This window comes from Hypoxylon trugodes (genome assembly GCF_022578975.1).
Source record: "Hypoxylon trugodes strain CBS 135444 unplaced genomic scaffold F4822scaffold_5, whole genome shotgun sequence".
Classification (NCBI taxonomy): Eukaryota; Fungi; Ascomycota; class Sordariomycetes; order Xylariales; family Hypoxylaceae; genus Hypoxylon; species Hypoxylon trugodes.
The window spans coordinates 856,485-883,876 of record NW_026250020.1 but is presented as its reverse complement, the minus strand read 5'-3'; the positions used below and the strand labels follow the sequence as shown (position 1 = coordinate 883,876).

Below are 27,392 nucleotides of genomic sequence, written 5' to 3'. Positions count from 1 at the left end.
TTTTTTCTTGTTGCGAATGGGGGAGGGTGTTGTCCTCTGTCTACGTTTTGCATCAGCGTTTGGCGTCCAAGCGGCTTCGGTTCATAGCTATGAATTATTGAGCATTACAATACTACCAATTAAAATTCTTGATATATCCCATATCGACAGATTTAATGTGATAAATATGAGTTTTAAATGAGCGACATTGAAATCCGACTTGATATCAAGGTAGTAATCATCACAGCGGCATATTCACAACGATATATATGTTTCCTAACAGTCTCATTATTAAACATATCCTAGTCGTAAATCCGTAAACTCCTGCTTGCTTCAAGTATCCCATCGCTCAATCACATACATACACGTAAATAAGCTAGGTTACTACAGTTTACAACAGGAGGTATCCAGTCCCGTTCCGGGAGACGGATGATGATGATGGTAATGACAACATGAGACCTAAGCCTTGCCCGCCCATACAATCGAAACCTGAAATGAAAACTCGCCCTCTCCGAACGGAACAATCAAAACAAACAACGACGCCATAGCGCCGTTGGATGAACAGATGATGCTGATGATGCAATAGGAGTCAATGATGGATCGACCCTAGTCCACAACCCGACCCCCTTACCTCCCTTCCTATTTCCTCCTACATTTCACAAAAGCCAAATGCTGAAATTGCCATGTCGTCCCGTCGTTAAATGAAACGAAATATGTGTCCTGTTTCCCCCTTTCCTATTGACACCACCAACTCCACTATGAAATATGGTGGTCATAAGTTTAATAACAACGAGCGTGCCCTCTGTTTTGTTCAAGGGCCAAGTCAGAAGTGGATGTGTAAGAAGACGCCGATTTATTCATCGATGTCATTCTCCTCACGCTTCCCAGGGTGCCTCGTAGAAACAAGGTACATAGCTGATTAGTTCCATAGTCAACATGGTCTTTCGGCCAAGTTTCCTATTGACTGGGCAAGGTGACTCACGTTATCAACGCCACCGTTGCCTAGCTGATCAGCTGGAATATAGTCTGGGCAGCCACATAAGCAGTCCCACTATGTAGGCGGAAGTCCTAGATGACTCCGAAATCCGATATCACGTAATCGCAGCTGAACCAGAACATATTATCTGGCGTAGGGACGGTTCATGAGCGCGATTTCTCTTGCAATTTCGCCCCATTCCAGTTCCCTTCGAATCCCTCGGGTGGAATTATCGGACCGTTGGTGGCGTCGGCTTTGTAACAACTCCTCCCATTTGAGCAGTTCATATGCGAACCTCAGGTGAGGTTGAATAATAACATTAAGCCTCCGAGCACGGACGAAGCAGTAGGCTCGTGGAAACGACAAGTTCATAGTACGCATCACTTCAGCGATACATATGGTTGCGCTGCGCGAGACGCCCACTCGGCAGTGGACCAGCGTTGCGGTGCCGTTCCGACGTCCGCGGTCTATCGTCGTTATCGTGGTTAGCGAGCGGGTCTAGCGAAGCGAGGTCTTACATATGCATATGGAGTGCATAGCACAACGCTAGGGCTAAGGGGAAGTGGATACACGTACCGATGAATTCTAAACACTTCTCGAATTCTTTAGTTAATGGGTCAATGCCATTATCTTGCACTTTTTCGACCACCAACACATTGTCAGTCCCCCAAGCTTCCAAATCGCCGTCTCTCCACATAGCTGTCTCGCCTACGCTAAGAATCTGGCCGATTCCCATGGCTCTCAGCAAATCGGGGTTATTAGCATGTCCGAGATTGCCGAGGTACATATAATCGAGGATCCGACTCGGGAACGAACCATCGAGCGAAGCAAGCCATTTAGGCTCATTTTTTACGAGGTTTGTAATTTCTAAAAGACTCTTATCTGCGCACACAGGCGATTCGTGAAGCAGACGAGGCGCGATCGAAGTTAGCAAATTTACGTCGGTCGGGTAGGCAAAGAAATTCCGCCTCATTTTCGTATGGAGGTCCAACCACGCTTGAGGTACCGGCCGGCCGGTGCTATAGCTAAAATAAGCAATACCCAACATGGTGGATTCGGTATACCCGTCAGCACAATGTATTAAAATCTTCCGGGGCCGAACCATCTCCACCTCGGTTGCGGAAGATGCATCGGACATGTTCGAGTCGCCGTCCACATCAGTATCCGACCTGGTGGGCACGGTCCCATGCGAAAGGTGCCAAAGCCATTTACAAGTGTCCAGGATACCATCAGCCTCGGCATGCGACCAAGTCGGTGGGAGGATGCTCCCGGACGACGGGAAGTCGAGGTAAGGATGTCTTTCTTCGTAATTGGAGCTTTCGGCAATTGCTTGCAACGCAGCTGGATTCAGTCGACCGAGATCGCTACATTCGACGAGAACATCGTATCGATGTTCCTCCTCACCACCAGGTTCCGGGGTTGGTCCCATCCACACATTGCATGATATTTCGGTGGCTTTCGTCATCGTATACATCTCTACCCGCTCCTGGTGGAAGAAATCGACCACTGCACCTGTTAAGCGACCCTCCGAATCGACAGAAACGATACTGCCATGTTTCTTCTCGAAATCTGAAAACGGACTAATACAAATAAAGGTATTGTATTTGGGAATAGACTCATGTTTCCTCCGCCATTTAGCCTGCGCCGACGCAATTTCCCAACCCAGTTTACGGACTAGACCAGCGTCCTCACCATACACGATGATATCGGAGGTTATGGCTGTTTTCGCAGCCTGAATCTGGAAGTTTCGCACAGAGAAACCTTCTCTCGGATCAACCTCGATAAACTCACCATCAGAACCAGGTTGCATGAACTCATTAGGGGCGATAGCCCCCTTCAAGCGTGCAAAAGCTAGGTCCCCATCAGCCTTCACAGTTGTGATGCCTCGTAAACAATTAGGTATCTGCCGCACAGCCTTGCTCCTCGTCGAAAAAAACGTTTGTTGGATATGATTGTTGGGATGCAATCCATGAAACCAGGGAAAGACTAGCGAGGGGTCTGGTAATGGCTGTCTAGAAAGATAGTCTAATGAAGCTGCAACATCGTTGGGGTTTATCTTATAAATAGAAAGAGGTCCCGCTTCTAGACGCTCGAATTTCTCTGGAGGATAAAGTAAAGACGAACGTCGCCGTACATCTTCGCGTCCTGGAGAAGGTGGTGGAGTGTTGGGCTCTCGAACAGGTACTGGACCGGTAGGACAGATTGGAATGTGTTTATTGGGAACTGGCGCCGCGGCGGCACTAGGAATTTGTGGATTGTTGATTGTTTCGATCGCAATTGGGGAAGATAAAGTGACGATACCAGACGAGGAGCGATGCGGTGATATTGGTCTTGGGAGTGCAACCGTCGTCATTGTCCTACTCATAGCTCTCTTGTTTATTTGTTTGATGCTAATAGGTAAGGTAGATTAACTGGCAGTGTTGGAAACTCGTTACTTCATAGCAATGCTATACTCTTAAACTCATACACCCGGAGTTGGCGTCGGTGTTATTATTGTGTTATGTTATGTAGTGTAATGTATAAAGGAATGGATACAATCGTACTTGGCGTAATTGCGGGGGAGCACGGGGAGCACGGGGCGGATGATGGAGGATGAAGAAGAGTGGAGGGGTTTTGTCTGGATTTGGAGTGAGAAGGATGGAAATGTGCTAGGGAGATTAGCGGGGGTATTCAAGGTTGTGGTAGGTGCAGAGTAGATGCAGTAGGCAAGCCCCAGGTTCGTTGTTGATGGATTTGGAAACTAATCGACAATAACGTAGGGTAGGTGGCATAGGTATCTGTAAGTTCAAACTCAAATCGTTAACAGGTTATAAAGCACGCTAGCAGCTTGCGTGGAAAGATGCAAGCCAAAAGTTAACTTTAAATGCAGTGGAATAATCTGGCAATCTCTACAAAAGCAGGTACCCAAGGTATTTATTTTCCCTTTGGTCTGTCTCACTGTTGTTTGTCAACATGTAGAGAGGGGGGATGGGGGTAGGTTAGATGTATAGAAGAGTGGGGAGTTAGGTAGAGTGAAATGCGAAAGAGGAAATGGGGGGCGAGAATACCTACCTAGAAGAGAGCAATAGCAAGGCCGAAAAGGTATAAAAGGGGAAAAAAGAATAGGAAAAAGGAATTGTAAAAAGTCTGGAACTGGTCAAGTGAGGAGAAAGATTAGATGTAACTAGATATACCTACGTAATGGAGTGTCAATGCTAGTTTACCAGGACATGAGAGATGGTCGGGAGGGTATATCAGAATGGTTTCACGCAATCGACCATGGTGATTGGGAGTTGCAGCCTTATCGCACATCCCTGATGATGCATCGCACTGCCGTTGCGGTTCTCTCTGCCCAGTAGACCTAGCAGGCCCAGTACATCGTACCCACCAAGTCCCCCAGTAGGTCGAAGCAGCACCACCTGGGCAGCGGCAGATAACACCATTTGATTTGATCGATAGATAATGGTGCGAGATTGGGTCAGATGGGGTCATGATGCTGCTATCCCCTGCTTCTTAATCTTTCTTTATAAACTAGATCTGCATACTCTACTGCATCTACATTCCTTCTATTAACCCTACTCCATTACTTCGAGAGTATGTTCGTCACAAACATTGCTACAAACATATTTGCATATCATATACATTCAATTACGTACTTATATTCATATCAGCCCTTCCTCTTCCCCTCTCAACTCATTGTCTTAATTTCCTAGAGCGTTCGCTTTTATTTCCCTGCCAGCCACTACAAGAAAATGCTGCAATGTCCCATGGCTAATGCGAATCAGGACATGAACAAATTACAGCGTTTCGTTTGGACACGGCGCCAAGAAATGAATTGTATCTATTAGGTAGCTTTCGGTCTACCCTGTTTCTGCCTCGTCCAATGCCGGCCTGCCCCTCTATAGACGGACCCAGGGTTTTAAACGTCGATCAATGCCGGGCGAACTGCAGATTCCTTGTTCCGTGTTCCATAGATCATGGCTTTCTTGGTCTCTTCTAGCTATAGTAGAGATATGTTAGAAAGTATGAATAAAGAGTTGAAATATGATATATGCACCAGATCTCCAAATCGACAAAGAAAAGTTATACTAATATGTAACTGGTGATTGGACATATAATGGGACTTGGAAGATGCATTAATCTCGGTCGGGGATGGTCTTTGCCTACATATATACCTAGTTACACATACACAGAAGTTCTCCTCAAGGTGGCTTATACTAGATATGTACCTAGTAGTCACATCCCCAAAAAAGCAAAACCAATAATAATATTTTATTTTGATAGGCTATCTTGCCGCCTAGGCTTTTTGATAAGTTGGGACGAAAGTAATAGGGCCACGACGACGTACATAAATAATAGCGTCGTACCTACACGTAGACGGCGTATAATGGGGATCACAAACTACATAATAAATGTCGACAAGTGAAACGAGGAGTGGTCCAACATTCGTTTATGTATACTACGACAACAGACATGGAGGATATCATTGGCCAATGAAGGAGTTTTAGACCCCGCCTCAAAGTGGCACACTATGCTCTATCAGTATGTTGTATTGCCATATGCGCGGTTGGGGTTTCATTTAGGAGCTGCATCGTCAACCCAATGGTCAGGGTACTTATATAATATGGCCACTAGGAATCGACAAATTAGTTGTAACCTTCTGCAATACACATCAGGGCCATTACAACCCTCGCCACCCCATCTCTGTGTTCTCTGCGCGCTCCCTATGTCCTCTTTTGAAACTAGACTGGCGCTCGGATGTAGGGTAGTTGAGAAGAATATGGCACTAATGCATCTTCAATGTAAGCATGTATGTAAGTGCATACATTGCATGCTACGCTATGGAGGTTATGGTCCACTTCCGTCGACACCCAAATTCAGCCGAAAATCCCTTGCCTCCCAGGTTTTCAAGAGATATTTCCTATCATAATTGCTTGGGGCAAACATACGTAGGTGTGTATGTTCGATATGTCTTGGTTACCGATCCCGACCTACCGTCACCAACCAAACCGCAGCGGGTATCTGCTTGACTAGTTTATCTAGCTTGTTAGTTTGTGGAACAAAGCCTTAGACGATGATATGTCGACCAAACTTTAATATCCGTGATTGCGCGTACGACTATTTAACTTTGGTTCTACCTTGGTCTTGATGAAGCTATTTCCATGTTAGTAAGCTGGGAAGTACAAGCGTTGACAACTCAACGTATCATCAACTTCTATGCATAAGCATATCCTATATCAAAGACTCGCATTGTAAGTTTTGGCCAATTCGTCAATTATGTCAGGATCAGGTTACATTTGAAATGAGAAGGTCTGTTCAGGCTTCAGCGGTCTAGAGCTTAAAATTCAGGGTGTTAACATTGAAATAATGGTGTCTCTCAGAATAGAGCCTTCAATGACGTATATCTAACACTAGCCTCTTTTTCAGCTTCGACCAAAACTTGGAATGGAAACCGAAGCATAGATGTAGGGAAAATAGTACCATTCGAGGTTAAGTAAAATTATGAATAACAAGTAATAATCATATGGATATAAGAGAATTTAGAGAATTGGTGAGCAGAGTAAGATATAATTAACTGATGACTGACGTATATGCGGATAAGTTGTCTAAGGTTGATTATGCGAGAGATGCTTTAGATGCTTTAGGTACGCTGTAGAAAGAAACCTTACGTAGAGCTGCCTGGCTACTTACCCTACTGAGTAAAAAGCGCGTGGCGGGTACGCCAGCCCTAAAGCTCAGGTGCTGGAGGTAAAGCCACAGCGGGGATTGAGGCTACTTATCCACTACATCTCCAGGGCTATCCACTCCGATCCGTCCCAATTAATCTATCTTCAGCAACCACGTCACCGCCGCATAGAAGCACATGCATGTGCTAATGGTACCCTACCAGTACCTATCAAATCAAGCTATTCCAGGTACCCTTTTTTTTCATCTTCTTTGCTTCTTTTTTGAGAAACAACCAATATCTCAAATGTCGTGAACCCTTTGCCAGCAGCAGGCTCGGATTCTATTTGATTCCGGCTTACACTCTCGTTTAAGTATGATGCTTATTTTGTTCATGTGCAAGTAGCCGTGTTCCTTCGATCGATTGACCGCCCGACTCAGCCGAAAATAGAAATTCTAGGCACGCACATTTCTCAGAGTATGCCTTCGTTACTCTCGTTGCCTATTGCCAGCTCCGCAATTTTGTGTGGCCTTGGTTTCATTAAATCCTGGGAGAAGAAAAGATAGACATTTCAAATCTATGTGTGTAGATATTCAGAAGCATCAGCCAATCTGAGTATACAATCGAATATCGACCGACAATGCCTCCAAACGCTCTCAACAACTACTACGGCGAAGCTCCGAAAACACATAACTTCGGGACGAAATGCCGCCTCGCTCCAATATCGAACCCTCCTGCCTCCTCTGATATTGATGACATCCCTCCAATAAACGCCCAATACTTCTACTTGTCTTCAGTCCCCATCGATGATCCTCTTTCCACGACTACAATCGCTGCTACGACCGATCCGAAATCTGCTAGAAGTAGTCTACGACCCTTCTCCCCGGGAGACAATAACGAACTAGAAAAGGCTTGGCTCAGTCTATATTCCGATGCCTACCACCAAAATCACACAAACGCACGGCAGAATAAGCCACCCAGCCAGTCTCTTGCCGAGGCAAATGCTGAGAAGCTGCGTAGCATCGTAAGGCAACTAGCGGTGGAGCACGCCGAAAAGCATGCACGTGAAGGCCCGTCACCTGAAAAGGTCCAGCCTTTCACCGAAGCTTTCCCTGAGCCAGAGTCTGCTACTCTTCTATGCTGCCCAGAGCTTCTTGTCGATGTTGGGGTTGCTCTACGGACGTCCTTCTGCGCCGTTGCTAGGCGGAAACAACATGAGCTGAACCGCGATATGGTCGCCCAGGCCGTGATGAGTAAGATGAATACGTTGCATACAGATTCAACAGCTTCCGTCACAGAACGACGCGCGCCACCCTATACCATACCTCCAAGCCAATCGCAAATCGACACCGTGATGAGATCAGGTCAGGATGAACGGCCTAATAGTCAACATTCGAACGTAGCTTCATCGTCCCAGGCAACACCCCAGAGTGTCCCTACGAAACCCTCGTTTGTGGATGACGGTATCTCGGGTAGGCCCTTTGTTCGTGTAGGCACGCCGGATTCTTCACCTATTTCTCCACCGCCGTCACTTCCAAGGACTGCTACTTTTCAACCTAGTAGACTCGCTGAAGAAATAAAGAGCCAAGAAGCCAGGCCTCGTCGCCCTCTATCAGGAGGCGAGCCATCGTCTTCGCCCAAACCTCCGGAAGGCCGGAAACCAAATTCACGCGATGTGACAGTTGGTGTCTCTAGGTTACATGAAGTTTCTCTTCCTGCTTTGCAAATGAAGCCTATTTATTGGTCTCCTGTTAATGATATAGCTACCGTTTTCCGAGCGACTTGGTTCTACAGGTATTGTTACTATATCCATCAGGCCGAGCATACCGCTAACTAAAAGGCAGAGATGATATGAGACCTATCGATCCCACTGTAGCTAATCAGGTTGAAGCTGGATATCGAGAGCTCAAGCCACATACTGAGACGTGGAATGACGAGCTAAGATGTGCTGTAGACGTAGGTCCTCTAGGTGAGGAGAAGGTCTCCCATCCCTTATGGCCAAAACCACCGAACAACAAGGCTTCTAAGAAGGCCGATGATTTGATGGAACCACCTATATCTAGCAATCCTTTTTGTGCAGCTCGTTGTTTCCGTGGTGAGGCAGCTGCGGAAGGTAGTTTGATACCAACCCCAAATGAGGACAACACCTCTCCTGTTCCAACTCACAAGAAGTTTGAGCAGTACCATGTAATTTATAAGGACGCGACAACAGCATACTTGCTCAAGCCGAGCTTAAAACCATCGGCATACTACGGCCGTCGACCAGTAGCAAAAATAATGAAAGGGCTTACTATCGGCGTTCCAGTGGTGAGAGGTTTTGATTACGAAGCGTGGACAAAAAGGCACGAAAAGAAACAGGACCAACAACACCGCCCAGTAATATCAGATAATAGGAGCTCGCAGGATAATACAGGAAATGGTGTATGTTCGGCTTGTAAAGCTGATGAAGATCGCGCACAAGTCACAGATTTGGTTTTGGTTGTTCATGGCATTGGTCAGAAATTGGCTGAACGAGTAGAGAATTATCATTTTACCCACGCCATCAACGCTTTTCGTCGAGCTATAAACATCGAGCTTCGAAGTGATGCGGTGAGAGGGGCGTTGAGACGAGGTCAAAATGGCATAATGGTCCTTCCTGTGAATTGGAGACAGAATCTATCGTTTGAAGATGGTGGACCGATGAGGGAGGAAGACAAGGAGCACTATACATCCGAAGGCTTCACCTTAAAGGACATTGAACCCAAGACTATTCCTGCTGTCCGAAGTATGATATCCGATGTCATGTTCGACATTCCTTTTTACATGTCACATCATAAACCGCAGATGGTAGCCGCTATGGTCGGCGAGGCAAATCGTGTTTACAGGCTCTGGTGTAGGAATAATCCAGGCTTTGCGGAAAAGGGAAGGGTTCATCTAATCGGCCATTCACTTGGTAGCGTTATGTGTATCGAGGTCTTGTCAAGGCAGCCGACGACTCCACCACCTTTACAGTTAACGAAGCCTCTTCAGCTGAAACATTTCGAGTTTGACACAAAGAACTTATTTCTCCTCGGTAGTCCCGCAGCTTTCTTCTTGCTACTCGAAAGAGGTGCATTGCTACCGAGAAGAGGACGCCGGAAGCCGGGAGCGGACTTCAGCGATACGGTATCAAAAGACGTCGTTGGGGATGCAGGGCGGTTCGGATGTATTGCTGTGGATAACATTTACAATGTGTTGGCTCGAGAAGATGCCGTTGCGTATCTTCTTAACGGTACCTTGGACCCCATGTACGCGGCGAGCCTGAAGACTGCATATGTCCCGAGTACGGCAACGTCATTCCTACAGTCAATAGGTAGTGCGGTGTTTGGTATTGTGCCTGGGGCTGCGGCGTCGGCCCCGGGCGCTGGAGCGAATTCACAACTTGCGAGACCACCGACGATGCGGCTACCATCGCAACTCGAACTCGAAGTTCACGACTTTACGCGCGAGGAGGTCGCCGAAAAGAAAGCATTCCTACTTAACGATAATGGTCAGATTGACTATTTCTTACGATCAGGTGGCGGTCCGCTCGAGTTACAGTATCTCAATATGTTAAGCGCTCATACAAGTTATTGGGCCAACCATGACTTGATCCGTATGCTATGTATGGAAATCGGGAGGAACCCCGGCAAGACGAACACGCTGCCTGCGATGAGGGCGGTAAAGGCTACGAAGAGGGCTATGCCCCCGACTGTCTAACTAGAATGTGTGCCTTTTGATTTTATGGTTATTTTTTTGCATTTTTGGCCAGGCGTTGTGGTATTTAGGACGAAACAGGACTTGAAATGAAATGATTGCATGTAGACGTCGGATACCCATCGCCAATCTTGACAGATTTAGTCACGCAAGTTGTAATGAGTAGGGCAATAGATACTTAGAGTGTAATAACGAACACTTCCCTTCCTTCTTTCTTTCTCTACTCTAGGCTATCTACGCTACCTACAGTACACCGTTCTATCCACAGGATAATGCCCATTACCAAGCACATAGACAATCAACCTCGGCTGTTTCAAGCTTCTCGGACTTGGTTGACCGCCGAGTATGGAGATACGATGACCCAGAAGATCCGTTGACCATTCTGGAAGACGGCCGTGATGGGGTATTCCCATGCACGCCGGTACATCACTCCAGTCGCCCCTGTTTTCTCGAAGCATCGATACGTGACACTCTTTTTTGATCATCCTTGGGGACCGCATACGTGTACACTGCGTTCACCCCAATCTCGTTCATGTACCTTCTATCTCGTTGCCTGACATACCAAAACAGCAAACCGACCGAGATAAATGTACCCATCTCCGTGTTGGTCTGCAGGGGAACATCCCCGAGAAATGAAGTTGTATCTGGTACGCTGATGTTAGATACACGCCGTAACAATAGAGGTTACTGTCACCAGCTGGACATTGTTAGCGAAACACCTCTAGTGTATTGGAAAGAAGATCGCCAAAGGTCCGCCTCGTCGGCGCGAGAACGAGGTAATGCTTCGATTTTAGCCCCGTCCCCTGTGTTAGCATGAGTTATATCCATTCTCGTAACTGACAGCAGACTTCGTCATTCTTCCAATTGGATAGAGTACGTGAAGCTTTAGCGGAGGCCGTGGGGCCGGTCGGATCCGAATCTCTCGTGCGAAAGAATTTCAATAAATCGTATTCCGTAATTTCGATTATAGATTTCTATCGTTTGTCATTTCCGACGGGGACATCGATTGAATAGCGGTAGACCAAATGTACCGTGCATTAGGTACATACGTACCCCCTAGGTAGTTACAAGGGACGGGACGGGGTGGCGTCTTTGGTGTTACCGCCAAATTGAGGGGATACGCGACGCCCCCAACCCCCAGTCCGAGCGATGTCTTTTTGTCATCATCATCAACGACAATCAATTAAATCGGATATCATTGATGTAATTGCGAAAGGCGCGGTTTGGTATAGTTCGAATATTGGACCATGTTTATTATTTCCCCTATTTTTTTTCTTCCCTATTTGTTCTCTCGGTGTTCGGTGAGGATAATGCGTTGAGCGGATCAACTGTTCGCTCTGGGAAGGTGGATAAGGAGAGAAAACGGCATCGCCGAATCCTCTCCACGCCGGACTTGCTACCTACTATACAACGCTTGGACTATCCTAATATTCGTAACCCCCCCAATCATCTCTTGATGACATAATGTGAGTCTATTTCGTATTGATTTTCACTCTTTTCTTGTTATTTCTTGGACGATGATCGGTAAACGTTTCAATGCGTTGTAACTGGTGGTATCGCGAGTTTCGTCGAACACCACGTTCCTTGTTGGGCTTGGCCCGTCTGGAGGTAAGCTCCGATGCATGATACAGGAGATCTCGTTTATCTTAAGCCTCTTCGGTGTAGCTAGCTATAGCTAACCATTGTATAGGTTCTGTGGTCGCGGCAATATGCTCACATCGATGGTATGATAGGCCCAAATCCGAATCGCGATCCAAGTCGATATCCGCGTCTAGGTCCGCTGCAAGCTTTAGGAAGTTATTGATGCCTTGTCGTACTTTTTCGTCGCCGATATCAGTGGAATTTACGTGTGGAGGGGATACAAGTCGGGCTTCGAACGTTGTTAGAGCTCTAAGGGTACTCAAATCAGTACTTGCAAACTACACGCCCCCGTAGAGAGTTCAAGGGTATCCGGTTACTTGTAAAGACATACCTAGGTATAATCCAGCCATATAACCCGGATTATAGACTAAATTGGGTCTTGGATAGCTTCAAAGAGCTAGTTGTAGTTGAAAAGGGAAGCTATGTTTTCAAGGTGGGTTTACTGGAGATTATCGCAGATGCCATGTAGGACTTTGACAAGATCTCCTTAGATCAGCGATAGGACTCAACTACCCAATGCCGCAGTAATGCACCAACACCTGCTCAGTAACGTCCAAAGTCCTCTTACACTGTACATCGTTACGTTGCATATTGTCTTCGGCCAAAATCAAAATTTAGACAATTCTTACGACACGCCTCCCTCATACTTTGGAACGTGGTTAATTTCACTCATCGTAGAGGTGATACGACTGGACAGTTAACCCCTATCTGATACCGTTTACATTTGACATGTACAGCATCTACAAGTCCTACTCCAACACCCCTCCGTTAACCCCCAATCTTTACATAGACGCCCGCCTCCTAACACATTCTAGAAGATGACCATCTGAAGGTGATCTGCCACGTACGCAGTCTTGATCATAAGCCCTAGCTTCTGGGCAACGTATGTTCACAGGGAACTATTGTTGCTCGTTATACAACGAGCCATTAACCCTGTATATCGCGCCTTAGGAGATAGGACAATAGAATTCTTGTCTATAGAAAAAAGTTCCTATCGCCGAGGACAGAAACCCGACGCATTGTACTTCTCGATAATTCTCGCATCCTGTTGGGCGGACTCGCGCTCCGAATTTCACATGGCTGGTATGGGTATGACTAAGGACAGAGAAAGATCTACACCCCAACGTGTCTCGATCAATGTCTCAGGAGAAGTCCTGACCTCCTGTAGTATACTCTATGCAGAAGGCTTCGCCACTCCGGTTGAAATCCTTTAGCTACTATACTGTTGCTGACCAACCATGGTAGACGAGACTACCGCGCGTCTACTTTGGTCGATAGTTCTAATGGCTACTGCATGACGAATGGTATGTACATACATACACCTGTCAAATTGACCCAAAAGCAGACTTGAATCGGTTCGTCTTGTCCCCTACAGGTTATACTCGCCTTGTCTAGAATATCCCCTTCCAATAGGGTTGAATATTCGTCAGCCACCACCACCACCACCACCATCACCACACCGTCACCCCTCCTTTTTTCTCCTCTTTCCTACCCCCTTCTCTCCAGACCTTAGTCTCTACACTAGGAAAGTATAGCATTATAGCATCACTTCATCACGGTAAGTTCCCGGAGCTAATCCACCGTCACCAACCCGCAGTTGGTGAGCAAATACCCGAGGGATCTTGGAGATATCATTGTGGATAGCCAACCAGGAACCTGGCATCAAACCCAACTGCCGACGAAGCAGCATCTCCTGGGACATGGATTATAACATATACATAGAAACAGACATTGGCGTTGCGCATTGTCCTCCTCGTCGCTAGGATGTCCGAGCCAAGGAACTTTCCATATTGTGGTGTAGTGCAGTTGTCCAGCCTGCTTGAAGCGGTGAATTACATGGAGGCGGCAAGGCGGGAAAGGGCGTTATTTTGTTGAATAGCCGGTGTCTGGGTACAATTGAATTAGCTTCTCTTCGTGGTATTCCTTTTCCTTGCTGTCGGTTTTCTTGTCCCAACTATTTAGGGCGTTGTGCCTCTTTCTGTGCCTCTCGACGATGAGGATATGTATGGGTGGCTAGTGGTAGGTTGGTGCGTAGGGGAATTTACTACGCGCGACGTCTATGTGTACACCATAACTAAGTGCTGACAGCTTGGGATCACCGTTGAGGAAGAACCGCTAGACCAGGGAGAAGGGTCACCCTCGCCCCATGGCTAGGAACCTCTGCCCACGTGAAGTTGGTTGCCAATGGGCGGGTCTTCTCGGCATCGGGAACTGATTAGTTACCGGCTTGGTCGTAGGAGGTTTCAGGGAGTAGTGGTAAAATGGCGAGAAGCGAGAACGACGGGTTACTCAACTTGGGGCTACATGAGGGTAGCTTCGGCAAGCGGCCCTACGAGACAGATCCACGGACTGCAAAATTACGGACTAGGGTTCCTGGGAAGGTAGTGTAGATTCGCCTCGAGTCCACTGTCTCCAGTTTCTCTTTTTTTCCCTCTAGTTACTCTGCGCTATATTCATCTTCTCCCCCCTGTAACATATCCATGTTCCATGCTGGTATAAACCCCTTCGTATCGTTATTACGACCCATTCCACTATCCTCATCATCGTCATCGCCCAAGTCGAGATTGCCAAGCTATTTAGGTCGGGGCTATAATAACTGGGGATCTTATAACAAGTTATAATTGCAACCCTGAACCGGGGTATAGTTCTCTTATGTACTCTAGATTTCAACGACCATGTGCCCACATGTAAATATGCGCATCTCACGCACTGCAGTAGTATAACCTGTATGTATGAAAGTATGTCACTGTGGCCAGGTACAGTAGTAACCCTCCATTACATCCCACGAGCTGAAGAAGCAGGGGGAGAGCATGAGATAGGAAGGACGGTGAAGCTAATTGCTGTTGATTTCACCCTTGTAGATGGCCATCAGGGCCGGATATCCAACTTGGCTACCTTCTCTATACACGGGTTCATACTACAACTTAGACAGTATACACTACCATCGGATTTAAGAGCGAAAATCGGTCAGCGAAATGCTCTTGGCTTGTGGCGGAATCGTAACAACGTCTCTTCGAAAATGAAGGGATCCACTGCCACTGAACTGGGACCATGATCCTTCGCGCTTCAAGCAAGTCACCGCATCCGACAGCCGCTGGCGAAAAGTTCTAGAAGACCGCCCAGCATGAATCTGTCATCAGTTGCTCGATTCGGCGGATGGATTCAAGAAAGACAATGCTGTTAGTTAGAGCATTTTATTCTCATTTCATTCGAATCATACCCACCCAAACAACTGCCGCGTAATCGACGTTAGGGGGTTTTGCTGGTAATCCCCTCAAAACACTTGTCACCAACACTTCAACTAGATGTGGAATAGATGGTCTTGCCACATTTACCATCAAGCGGGATTCCAAACATCCGACTGTTGCCAGAGGCCCACTCGATGAAGCCTTGGGCAGAAAAAATAATATCCATCCTCAAGCTAAAGCTTTGACCGGCAACAGGGCGTAGTGTACAAGGGACAGGGAAGGCTAGCCGATTTCTTCATCTAGCTAGGTATACTAGGAGGGTTTGAAGTGAGCCCAGTGAATAAGGTAGAGAGATAGTGGAACCACATATAATAGCTTTTTAAAATGTGTATTCATGCGAATTGCTCACTTACAGTTGACATGACTCGCCAACCCGACAAGGGGGTTTACGATCCTCTACCTATTCTGATATAACAAATGTCTGTCAGGAACCATAACAGGAAAAACGGATTCTGCCGTTATATTGTGATGTCTAATTTTGATTTTGACGTTGTCTTGGTAGACTTTCCAAAGTGGAAGGATGCGAGCTCTCCTAATCCTATGCCATTTTTACCAACGTACGATGTAATATCTACCCGTGCCAAATTAGGGCTTGATGACTTCTAGAACCTATTCAAGTCAAGTTAGACAGAGCTAAGAGCCAAGTTTGTGTAGAAGCTCCCACTCCTTTTGATCCCGGCGCCTATGTATGTAGCTCGATTGAGGTCGTAGTTGGAGTAAATATAAAATAATTATGCCTAAGAATATTATATAATAGAGCTGAAATCTAGACTCGTGCCCGTTATATCCGAGACCTGAAATCCTGTGGCGTGATTCGGAGGACTTGCCACGCAGTGCGGTTGCATTACATGCGGAAGGCTGCTGCTATCTCTCCCGTAGGGTTGGATCCGGAAGCACCTCTTCTTATATGGTAACCTTACTGCATCACAAGACGTAGTAGGCGAGTCTGCAATTAGTAATAATAAGAGAGCTGTACTTACTTGCCTACCTAGCCTAGACGGGTGAGCGAGTCCGCTACTTGGGGGCCGAAAATCTGATACGCAAACGAATCCAACGTGGAGTCGTTCATGTGAGATGAAAATGCGACGATAATGTCAGAATTTCATAGGTCGCCTTGCTTATTATTAGCCTGTTCGATATTGGCCCGTCGGTGTTGGTTACAGCCGTCCTGCCGTGTAAGATATGTGAAGTTACTGATTGAGTCCGACCGACGCTGTCATCTGGGCAGCTAGAAGCGATTCGGTCGCGAAGAGAAGGAGTTTTCGGCACCGAATCGTTATATTCATGTAGTATTACGAATTAGCGAAAATTATAGAATTCGCGTCGCGGGGTTAGAGCCTATGAGATATCAAGGTGAGTAGATGAATCTCGGTAGGGTTTGCAGTCGTCATCGCTCTCAGGGGTGCTGATCTACGCCTAATGATCTACGCTTGACAAGGTGAGGCAGATGTAGGCTTCATTTCTTGCTTGAGGGGTTGGTGTACCTGTCAGAAATTCAGGCCTATGGGATGAGAAAGAAGTTGAATTTTCAACCTCACAACCCATAAGCCTAATATTAATTGACGGCAGTATGACGTAACGTGTATACCGAAACCACCTAGATAACAAAATTGTCAAGGAGGAAAAAAATAGTATGAGCTGTAATTAGGGATTTCACAGCGTTATTAGTGCTGCGCGGCTGGTAGCCCTACCTCCGCGCATAGTACCAAGTATGTAGGGTAGGTATGTGACGGTAACTCTCGGACTGTTTCAGATGCAATAGCGACCCCAAAAGCTATCTCATCACCACTACTACGCCTACTACGTAGGTGGTGGCGGGGGAGTACCCAGGTAGCTATGTGAACACTGGGAGAGCTCCCACCAACGGGAGAAATTCCAGTGCTCTGCTAGGTACACCGCAAAAACATCTGGAATGCTAGGATCGCAGGGACTTGGGTTACACGGCACCGGTTTGTATGTAGGGATCCGCACCCCAAACAGGGAATCTGACTGGTCAGTGGACTGCTGCAGGTCCAGTGAACGATCTCGGGTAACGAATTAGAGGGTCCTAGCCTAGCGCTTAAGACGTTAAAGACCCAAAAGTCATAAGCTGACCGCTACTCCATAACAAGAGAGTCGGGGCCTTGGTCCATGTCGTAATAGAGCATTATTTTGGGGAGTGGGATTGTGCGTCGTTTTCGAGGCAAGAGTTTGCGAAGGGCCGATCGGAAAAAAAGGTGGAGGAGAGATCGTGCTGAGGAAGAGAAAATAAAGGTCATTTACTGAATTGACAACCAAATTATCGGGAACCATAGAATAGGAAATTCTAGTGCAATAATTGAAACCAACTTTTTCAAGTCACGTACTCTATAGTAAGCACTTAGGTGGTGTAGGTATGTGTCTTGTGTGAGGTACTCCTGTTGGATGTATGTACCTTGGTGTGTATGCCAGTCATGCGCGGTTCATAGCAAGTCGCGATCCTCAGGTTGTAAGGCTGAAGTACCCCCTTGGATTCCCGTCAGCACTCTTATTCCTAATCAAGTTAACCTAACAACATGTAGCTCATGTAGAATTGCATGCCCGATATTCGCCCGGCGCTGCTTCTGGAAGTGTAAGCACTTTGTTTTTGTTGCCCTTGCAGCTTTGCGCACCATGTCGGCCATCTCGTGGCAGCCAGCAGTCTGAGGTTACTATGGATTGTGTGGGACTACCTGGTCTATTACGAGGGAAATCCACTTATTGGAACCCAAGACCGTGATACTCTATCGTATATATATAAATACCTTATATATGGTACTATGGTACTAGTAGTATTGGGAAGTTCCTGCGTAAGGTTCCTCCCGCATAGCCATGTGGCCATACTGTACGGTTAATTGGTACCTAAAGAGGAGCATTGTGCAGTTTGAGGCTTGTCGATCCAGATTGTGTGAGGTATAATCTGCATAATACACAATTTATATGTGTAATATAAGGGGACTGTAGGCTCTGATTCATTAGCATCTTATCGTCTCGCTAGTCTCAGCGCGCTTATTATTAGTCTGGTGAAGCCGTCGAGATTCTAATCGGCCCCCATCGCACGTAACATCTTTACTGGTATAGTACATGTGCGTAATAGCTGAAATGTAAGCTTATGCACGTTGCTTGTGACACATGCTTCCTCAAGTCCTCTTTTTGTCTAGTCAATATAAGAATTTAGATCACGTTACCAGAATACGAGTAGAAATGTGTATAATTTTCTAATTGTTATTAATCGACTGAGCATAGTGTCATAATAACGTGTTGGTAAAGAAAATAATTGAACAGTTCATAAAACCGAATGTACTTAGTGCTGTAAGGTATCTGGATACTTGGGTACATATCAGTAATTTAGCTTTAAGCATGATCCAATAACCAGCCAATCGTTTGCGTCCCTGCGTCTGTTGGCGTTACAAATCAGGATAGACAGTTCCATAATAAAATCAGCTATACTACATCTGGTATAAAAGTGTACAAGAACTTACTATACTTGGAAACTTGAAGATCAAAATTGGTGTTGTGCGCCCGTCTTGGCGCTTTCAATCGGTAGCCAATCCACGACTTCGGGCTCAGGAGTATCTAAGTATATCAATTTTCTGTCTCACTTAAAGAGTCCTTTTTCTTTTTTCGTCCCGGAGTTCAACCACTTTATTTTTCTATTTTCTCCCATTGACTCATGGGACTGCTGCCTGCGATTTCGCTTCTTCGCCCGATGACAGGATATTATTTTTTATATGCATTGGGATGCTCATCTTGAAACTACTCCAAAATCCTTGATTGGGGCGATGCTATCCATTGGTTATAACCAAGGGACTCCCTTGATCCTTGTAAGCTATCCTAGGTACCATTTAGGTAGTAGGGAAGCAGTACTTTGTCAAGTCGGCTGTGTGGTACTTTAGTAACTATTAGATAATCAACGGCTCTTGTCGCCTGCCACGGATCGCGGCAATATCTTAGCAAAGAACTGTCCATCATCCCCACTAGCTGGTAGGTTGTACTTACGACCTACCTAGTGAGTGGGTGCCTACATGATGTAAGACCCTGCGTTGGTGAGAATAACTTATGCATCTGCCATACAACCTGGTCCTATTAGTTCAAGCTTTCCTATCCGGCCTAATCAACCAACAAGCGGGGTGAGAGAGGTCTTTGTTGAAGAAACGCCACACCCGCGGCCATCCGATAAGGGTCGTTGCAAATCATTCGAAAAGAACTATTGATGACCAGACCTTTACTCGGTGGTACACAACGTTTCTATTTGTTCCAAGTAAGCGTTCCCAGATCTTATAGTTCCCCCGTGTCTTGTAGTACTGCGGATGCACGTCAGAGAAATGGCAGCAGGCTGAGCCCTATCGCTCGCTCTCGAGGTGTCATTAGTGTCACATGTAGTAAATTTAATTGTTAAGCAGACCTTCCAATATGTGTAACCACCATAATTTCTTCTCTTATTTTTGGAGAAGAAAAATTTTATGTCAAAAAATAGACCAGTGAACACTGGAGGTGAGAAATCAATAATAGAAAAAAAACATGTATATTTTTTGCTCCTTGCTAGAGCACTGAAGAACAAGGCCGTTGGAAAAAACGGGCCCGTTTCTTTCTTTCCTAGTCTAAAAGACCTGACCGAAGCCATCCTGAACGCCGGCTGCTTCCTAGACTGACGAGTCTTAGATGAGCAATCATGGTAATAATAGAAGTACATAGCCACCCACGAGATATCAATGCCCACCCAAAATATGTTAAGATTCGTCCATGGTAGTCGTTCTATGATCCGTTTTCCCCAAGACCCAACTCCATAAACCCCCCGTGGGTATGCGCAAAAAGAGCAATCAATAACTGTAGAACCGATTGGTATAATAGCCTTTTTATTTTCGATTTCGTTTTAAGTCGTCGTAATTAATTCATCATCTTTTCGTAAAGGGCATAGGAGCTAAAAGGCTGCTGCTACCAGCTTGGGACATGGTCATAGGCGGTAATTGAGCCGGTGGTGCAACTAGATGTCCTGGAGTGCTACCGAGAGTTCTCGTTGGCGCCGGGTAAGCATTGTAGCCTTCAGCACGTAAGTCTAGAGTGCCCAGGTCGAAACGTTTAGAGCAACCATCTTCCATATGCCTGTAGTAATTAAATGTTAGTTACGCTTCCTTTAAAACGGGAATAAAGTAGGACCGAGTTCACCTTCGTAGAGTATCTTTGCGCGCAAACATTCGTCCGCAATAGTCACATCTGTGGTTCTTCTCTTTCATGTGGACACTCTGGTTGTGCCTTTGCAAGTCCGTCTTTCGCACAAACTTCTTGTTGCAGTCCGGAACAGTGCATGGGAAAGGATATTCCCTCTTCTCGTCGTGAGTTTCCATATGCGCCTTGAAATTGTAGCTTCTACTGAAGAGCTTGCCGCATCCCTTTACTTCACATTGGAAATTGGCCTCCTCTTTCGTGGTTAGCTTCCGGGGCTGTCTCCGCTGGGTCCTCGGCACACGGAGTTGTCGCCTGTCATGGGAGAAAGCAGGCCCCGGAACGCTAGGCCCCGCGTAGTAAGGTTCTGACTCGAGGGTTGGATACTCTGACTTTGGCCATGAGCCCGAGGGAACATCCGAGAGATAACCTGAACTACCAGCGGCGGAGGCGTAGCCACCACCTTCCAAAGGCAAGGAGTGAGCAGAACGAGGTGAGGGGTACTGAGATAATTCTGGCCCGCTACCATAATCGGTGGTGGGAACATTGGCGCCTTCCATCTTAATCCGCGGCATAGGTGATACGCTATGAGGATAGCCAAAAGCGTGCCTTTGAGACGGATCTGGCGAACGTGAAGTAGTTGAATGCATTGGGGGAGGAGTGTGAGTTGAGAGCACTGGCGCCTGCGGGTGAGACTGATATAATTCGTGGCTATACGAAGCATGCATGTTAGGCTCATAGTGAGCGAAGGGGTCGTATTCGGCCGACATGATGTTCGGCGCACCCGACGTTGAGCTGGGATGTATCACGGTAGTTCCACTCCAGCCGGCCGAGGTCATCGCATCTAAAGGCGGGAGCGAATTCTCGGAGTCCATATGTGGTGAAGGCATCGCTGCGCAAGACTGATCGAACATGGAAGTGGTGACCTTGTAGATGGGATCTACAAAATCCGGCGAAGGATAATCCAGAGAAGGGCTTTCGGAGCAATTTGTACTTGGAGGTGACGCCGGCGACCTGGTCAAGGATGGAGGTGAGAGATCCATCACGGGGCTGTATCCAACGCGAGAAGGGTTCCAACGAGCAGCCAGGTTGGTTGTTTAAGAAGGCGAAAGGAGGGTCACTGGTGCGACGAACAAGGCGAGTCCGATAAAAGACACAGCAGATGAGTATGTGTGAGGAATGGCTTCCAACTGTGTGTCCAACAAGGCTATGGGGATACTGCAGTAAGTGGGATGTAAGCAATAGTTATACAGAGACCGGTTCCTGTATGTGGTACTAAAAGCCTCGGCACACACCCCTACAAGTATCAGACCAGGCCAGCGTTGGTGTAAGAAGGGGGGATCTTAAGATGGAGAGTTAACTGTGGATATGGAAAGGTACCCCATATAACTGTGCAGCGAGATAAACATAGTGTAGTGAGGCAGACAAGAGACCAGGAACACAAGCGCGGTGCGTTCAAGGCAGACTCCGGAAGATTATACATAGCACCAGGGGGTGGGATATGTACATGTATATGATGTTCGTAGGGCAGACCCATTTTCCCCCTGGTCGACGTCTTGTCGTATTTGGTAAAAGGGTAGTATATCAAAATTGAGGATACAAAGTCGCAAGGGTAGGAATTGTGTGGTGTGTGGTGCGTGTATGATCGAATGAGATGCTTCGCGGCAGTCTTGGGTCTTGGGAGTACTTGGTGGGTTGTAGGGGGCCATGAACACAACATAGTGCCTGTGGTAGGGTACCTCATAACGTCAGACTAGGTATGCATAAGTACATACAGGGGGGGAGGGTATTTCCATAGATAGAAAAGGTCAATGGGGACAAGAAAAGAGAGAAAAAAAAAGTGACTAATACCTACCGTACCACCAATGTGTACGCCGTTGGGGCCGGGGGCGGGGAATTTGATTGAGCCCAAGCCGAAAATATTCGAACCAACCTATCTACTATGTCTACTATGTACCTCTCTATATTGATGTATCTGCTAACCTGATCCGTTAACATGGGCATCCAACACACCTTAACAAGACCGTGTCTTCATACCAGGGTACCAGACTTTTATCCTAGCCCTTATGAAGCCATATAATGCATTGTACGTAGTATACCTACGCTACTCGCACACTCACATACACACGCTAGAGAGGAAGAGGAAGAGAGCTACAGACTAACTTCTCGAAGGCACATCCTTCAGAGCGCTGCAGAATATTAGCCCTATAACCCCTGTTCCTCTTCCTCCCACTGACCACTCTCCCCATCAGATAAAGTTCTTATTTAGCAAAAAATAACCAAGCAAGAAAAGGAACTATTAGTAACTAACAATTATATAACTCTTATTCTAACCCATACGACTAGGAAACTTATGGTAGGTTTTATGGATGTATATATGATTGGCTTTTATACAATCCTTTCCGAAGACAAAAAGAGTATCGGAAAGTCTCCAATAGGAAAGGAACAGAGAAAAAGAGGATACGAAAAATCTGAGTCTTACTTAGGTACCTACCTAACTGTGTAATTTATAGTGGTTATGTTGAGCTTAGCGCAGACGCGTCTTTTCCCACGTAGGTAGTATTATAAGTACCTACCTAGCATGGCGTGATGTGCTGTTAGTTCCCTTAGGGGGGCTCTGGGGACGCTTGATTATCCCTACAGTAGCGCGGGACAGTAGGGAAGAAGGCTATTGACCAGAATCCGCACCACCTGGCGATTCTGTTAGGTACCTTGCGGCATAACATCTAGTTGATAAGACACAGGGGGTTAGCAAACCGCATTGAGCGTTCTAGAGACTGGCAGGGATAGCGAGCACGGACTGCGGAACAAGGGAATTCAAAGCCGTCCGACGGCTGCGGCGTTAGAACCACTAACTCCAGGGCATGTCTTTGATTTCTTGGCAGTAAAGAGAGAACGAGAAAAAAAGGTAATTCATTAGGATAACGCCGTTGGTAATCAGGAACTCATGCGATATGGTACATACCATATCATAGTATAGAGATTATACAATGACAAATTCTAGCATGATATTTTGAAGAGACAAAAATAATCACACACCCTAGTATACCAAAGGACTAGATTACTGAGTTGTACGGAACGATGTAACTCCTTATCCGTTCTTCCTTCGAGGCAGACCCAACCAGCTTTTCCTCAAGGAATTAAGAGCGCTGAAGAACACCTACGAGGATGAGCCTTAAGCGCTTAGAACCACTGTAGACCATCGCTAACGCTATGAACCACCTATACCTATCCACTAACACTCACATCTACGATATTTCCAACGCTAACGCTAAACGACGCGAAGGAACAGAATGTAAAAATAGTAATAAATTGTGGCATAACTTTTATAGACCGGGAACTTTTCTTCATTTCCTCATTAAAATAAACAACAGATATCCAATTGTAACGGTTACAGATATGATATCAGTTAATTATTACTCGGATCGCGAAAACTTGCGTTCCAGGGTCTTCTTACGGAATTGGAATCAACAAATTTTCTTCCAATTTCCCACAAGATCAGGCTCTTAATTAACCCAAATAGAATCCTTCAAAATACTTGGATCAACCCTACACAATATATTATTGACCTCGTTGGTTTCGATGCGACAATGGCATGTACATTATGTGCATCCAATATGTCCAAGGTCGGCATAATCGGTATATGATGATGAAGTCATAAAAAGTGCGGAGGAGCTCTCGGGGGGTTGCACCGCCATTCGGCGATCCTCAGGTATGTTGATCGATGTCATTCGAGCGTTGCTACTTTCACTGGAACTTTGTTTCACCCTTGCCTGGACCTGGCTGCAGGTACCAGTGCTCAAGAGCCAAAAATAATCAACGTGTCATCGCTATCTGGCTTTGCTCCTCTTTCCTCTACCCTCAGTAGTGCAATGATAATAAAAAGAACCAGCCACTAGACGCCATCATCCACCGGGAATACTACTACGCTACGAAGATGAACAGTCCATCAGACCCGTACGGGCTCCACTTCACCACGAAGAGGCGATGACAGAAACGTACCACATGCGCTGTAAAGCTGAGAAGCTTCTCCCGTCTGGCCCCCATTTTCTGTGCCTTAGGCAAGCTGCCGTTTCCCACGTGTCTGGGCCGGGTTCCTCGGGCTCGGGCTCTAATTTGTAATGTACCTACACCTACACCTATACCTACACCACCAGGTTATGAAAAGGGGTGTACGTAAGACTGTCTCGTCTTGTTTTGTGTCTTGTACACAAGCGCTCGATGCCATGACCATACCCTGGAAATCCCCGTTGTGACCCTCGCTAAACTAGACCTTCCAGACGCGGTAGCCGAGCTGGCGCGCCTCGTTTCGGGCACCACATAGCGCTCTGGCGAGGCTTAGCGGGTTCCGAAGGAATCAACCTTTTATTTTATACTGGTACGTTTCAAAATGATCACCCACCACGCTCGCTATGGCCTTCCCGAAAGGTTTCTCCTATACCGAAAGAATACACTTGCCCATATTAGTCAATGCCTATCCACTGTGAGCGATGTCACATACATTCATTATACAATGCATGACAAATACAGTTTCTACGTCCACCCCAATTCTTAATTACTGACCCAGCTTCACGTGGACAACTTGGCGTGTAAAGCATTGCTTACATAGTACGACTCAAGACATCTATCTAACTGCCTAAACAAGATATTCTCCACCATGGCCGTAAAGACAACATATCGAGACACATACTGTGTTATATAATTCAAAATCTATGGTACTTGTCCATAGCCTACTACTATCATCCGAACTTTTTATTACGGCAGTTCCGTCAAGTCTATACTGTACGTATGTACAAGTATACATCTGGTGAAAAAGTTGGTTAAAAACTTGGCAGTGGGTAAGTTGCTGCCCGGAGTACCTATTTAAGAAAACTCCATCTACTTAGGTACATCCATGGGATAGTATACGCAGGACACCCCATTATTTTTTACCGCCATTGCTAGGGGGGATGAATCAGTTACTCCACGGGACAGGGGACAACCCTCAGGGCACGGCTCGCTAGGTATAGGTAGAAGATCTGGCCACTAATTTGGTAATAATCTGGGAATCATTCACTACGATGGAACCACAGACGCAATGAATCCTTCAATTGCATGCATAGAACGGTAGATGCGTAAGTTAAGATTGCACAGACCTTTATTTTCGGCAAGGACATTCAAAGAAGAGACATTTTCCGAGTTCCAGCCACTATCTCCTCGTCGACGAGATGAATTGGATTCTCTAAGGAGTTCGTTTTTCCAAAAGCGTTGAATTTCTTCCGATTTTAGAAAAGTCTCCTGCAGTAGCGCCAAGTTCCGACTTTCCAACGAGATTACGGCGTACATAAAGAATGTTACCTCGTGATAGTTGGCTTAATACGGACTGTAGGATCATCATCATATTACGCCGATAAATCCGACAATGTGAATCATATCGATATTTGAAGGTAGATACAGTCGGCTTACGATACGCAGTTCCGAAAAGAAACCTATTGTTGGTATGTTTCATGCAGTTAGATACTAAATTAAAACAAAAGAGGAAGAGCTGCGAGTTACTCGACAGTGCCGATTGTTTACGGATACAATGGGTCGAAAGATGTAATTTACGAAACGAAACATGAACGAAGCCTCAATGCTATGTTACTAACACGAACACTAATACGAACCTTGGAAATGGGGACTCAGTTATATTGCTGGCAAAAATAGTTGTTCCGTATTTGTATACGCCTTGGCTATATGTGCGAAAGTGCAGCATGGCCTCGCAGGATTCGTAGTTTCTAGCTTCACCTGAAACAAGAGTTGATTAAATAAATTCCGCTGTGGTAGTATTTTCAGCCATTTGGTGGTCAGCGATTAATCCGGTGATGTAGTATTCTTGGGGGAGCGGGTGTGCAACATCTCAAAATAGCAATGCATGTAGGGCTAAGGCTGAAAGCTGATGATTACGTACATGAGAGTGCCTTGTATCGTATCAATATACCTACCTAAGTATCTATATCCAACAGTGAGTTTTCGCGAGTAATACTTGGTCGGTTTCGGAATCGGAAAGAATCCTACGTGCTCGTTTTTATCCGTGGTGCTCGGAGGTGTGGCAGGCTTAACTGTCCTGCAGAAAAAGTAATAGGATCCGAAAACTCCCCATCGGTAGGTAGTAAATGACCAACTACTTTTTTCTGCTCTTGCTGACGCCAAAAAAGCACATTGAACGATCTAAGATGGCGGCGGGCAATCTACAAAATCTAATATGTTTAATGTACTGTGCCGGAATCCGACAGTTTGGTTCATTCATCTAGTACCCCCAACCCAACTCCATGGATTGAGGGTGAAGTTCATCGGAAGAGTCGTCCGCCATCGGGAGTGTCGTTCCTATGAGACGCTTTATGACCCGACGAACGCCTCCCGTCCCGTCAACATCTAGCCCATGCCGATTGCACAAATCGTAGATCTTGTTGCCAGGTCTAGTCTAGGGCTAAAAAGCTTATTGAGACTTCAATTTTTTGAATCAATTCAAGTCTAAGGAAAATAACTAAGCGCTGCCGCGTGCTGGCGGTTGTTCCCACGATGGGTCGGCAATCGTCTTCCACCATCCACCACCTACCTACCTAAGGTACCACCCACATACTACCTAAACACCTAACACCTAAGTACCTCTTTTTTTCCACCGTAATATAACCTATTACATGCCGTAACGTATACATACTAAATTATTTCCTAGGATCAATTTTTCTATAACGTACCAAACCAACTTGGAAATAGAAACATACGTATATCCCCTTGGCTTTCAAGGTCACATAGTTATTAGTTCTACGCGGACCTGCCCAATTCAGTAGATGTTCTACTCCAACACCGCATTGATCATCGCTTGGTTGTGGGTCGCTACTCATGATGCCAACAGTTAATGACGACGACTAATAAGTTAGACTCGGATATTATATTAATAATAATTTAAAAGCGAGCAGCGGACACCGAGGTTCGGACATTTCGCGCTTTTGCTTTTTCCTTCAAGAGTAGAATATCTTCCTGGTAGATGAAGTAGATAAAGTAGATGGCG

At 46.1% G+C, this 27,392-nt stretch overlaps 3 protein-coding genes across 3 annotated transcripts; 1 reads left to right on the top strand and 2 right to left on the bottom strand.

The window, feature by feature from the left end:
• Nucleotides 1-712: 712 nt before the first annotated feature.
• Nucleotides 713-3,466, bottom strand: F4822DRAFT_245700 (uncharacterized protein). The gene is made up of 2 exons (XM_051454364.1): nt 1,532-3,466; nt 713-1,422 (listed from the first exon to the last, which is right to left on the bottom strand). The coding sequence occupies exons 1-2, from the start codon at nt 3,318-3,320 to the stop codon at nt 1,100-1,102; spliced, it is 2,112 nt and encodes a 703-aa protein (XP_051314184.1). The 5' UTR covers nt 3,321-3,466; the 3' UTR covers nt 713-1,099.
• Nucleotides 3,467-7,063: 3,597 nt separating this feature from the next.
• F4822DRAFT_245638 (DDHD domain-containing protein) lies at nt 7,064-10,581 on the top strand. Its single transcript, XM_051454363.1, has 2 exons — nt 7,064-8,393; nt 8,444-10,581. The coding sequence occupies exons 1-2, from the start codon at nt 7,240-7,242 to the stop codon at nt 10,314-10,316; spliced, it is 3,027 nt and encodes a 1,008-aa protein (XP_051314183.1). The 5' UTR covers nt 7,064-7,239; the 3' UTR covers nt 10,317-10,581.
• Nucleotides 10,582-19,993: 9,412 nt separating this feature from the next.
• Nucleotides 19,994-21,579, bottom strand: F4822DRAFT_245614 (uncharacterized protein). Its single transcript, XM_051454362.1, has 2 exons — nt 20,366-21,579; nt 19,994-20,302 (listed from the first exon to the last, which is right to left on the bottom strand). The coding sequence occupies exons 1-2, from the start codon at nt 21,403-21,405 to the stop codon at nt 20,095-20,097; spliced, it is 1,248 nt and encodes a 415-aa protein (XP_051314182.1). The 5' UTR covers nt 21,406-21,579; the 3' UTR covers nt 19,994-20,094.
• Nucleotides 21,580-27,392: the final 5,813 nt, after the last annotated feature.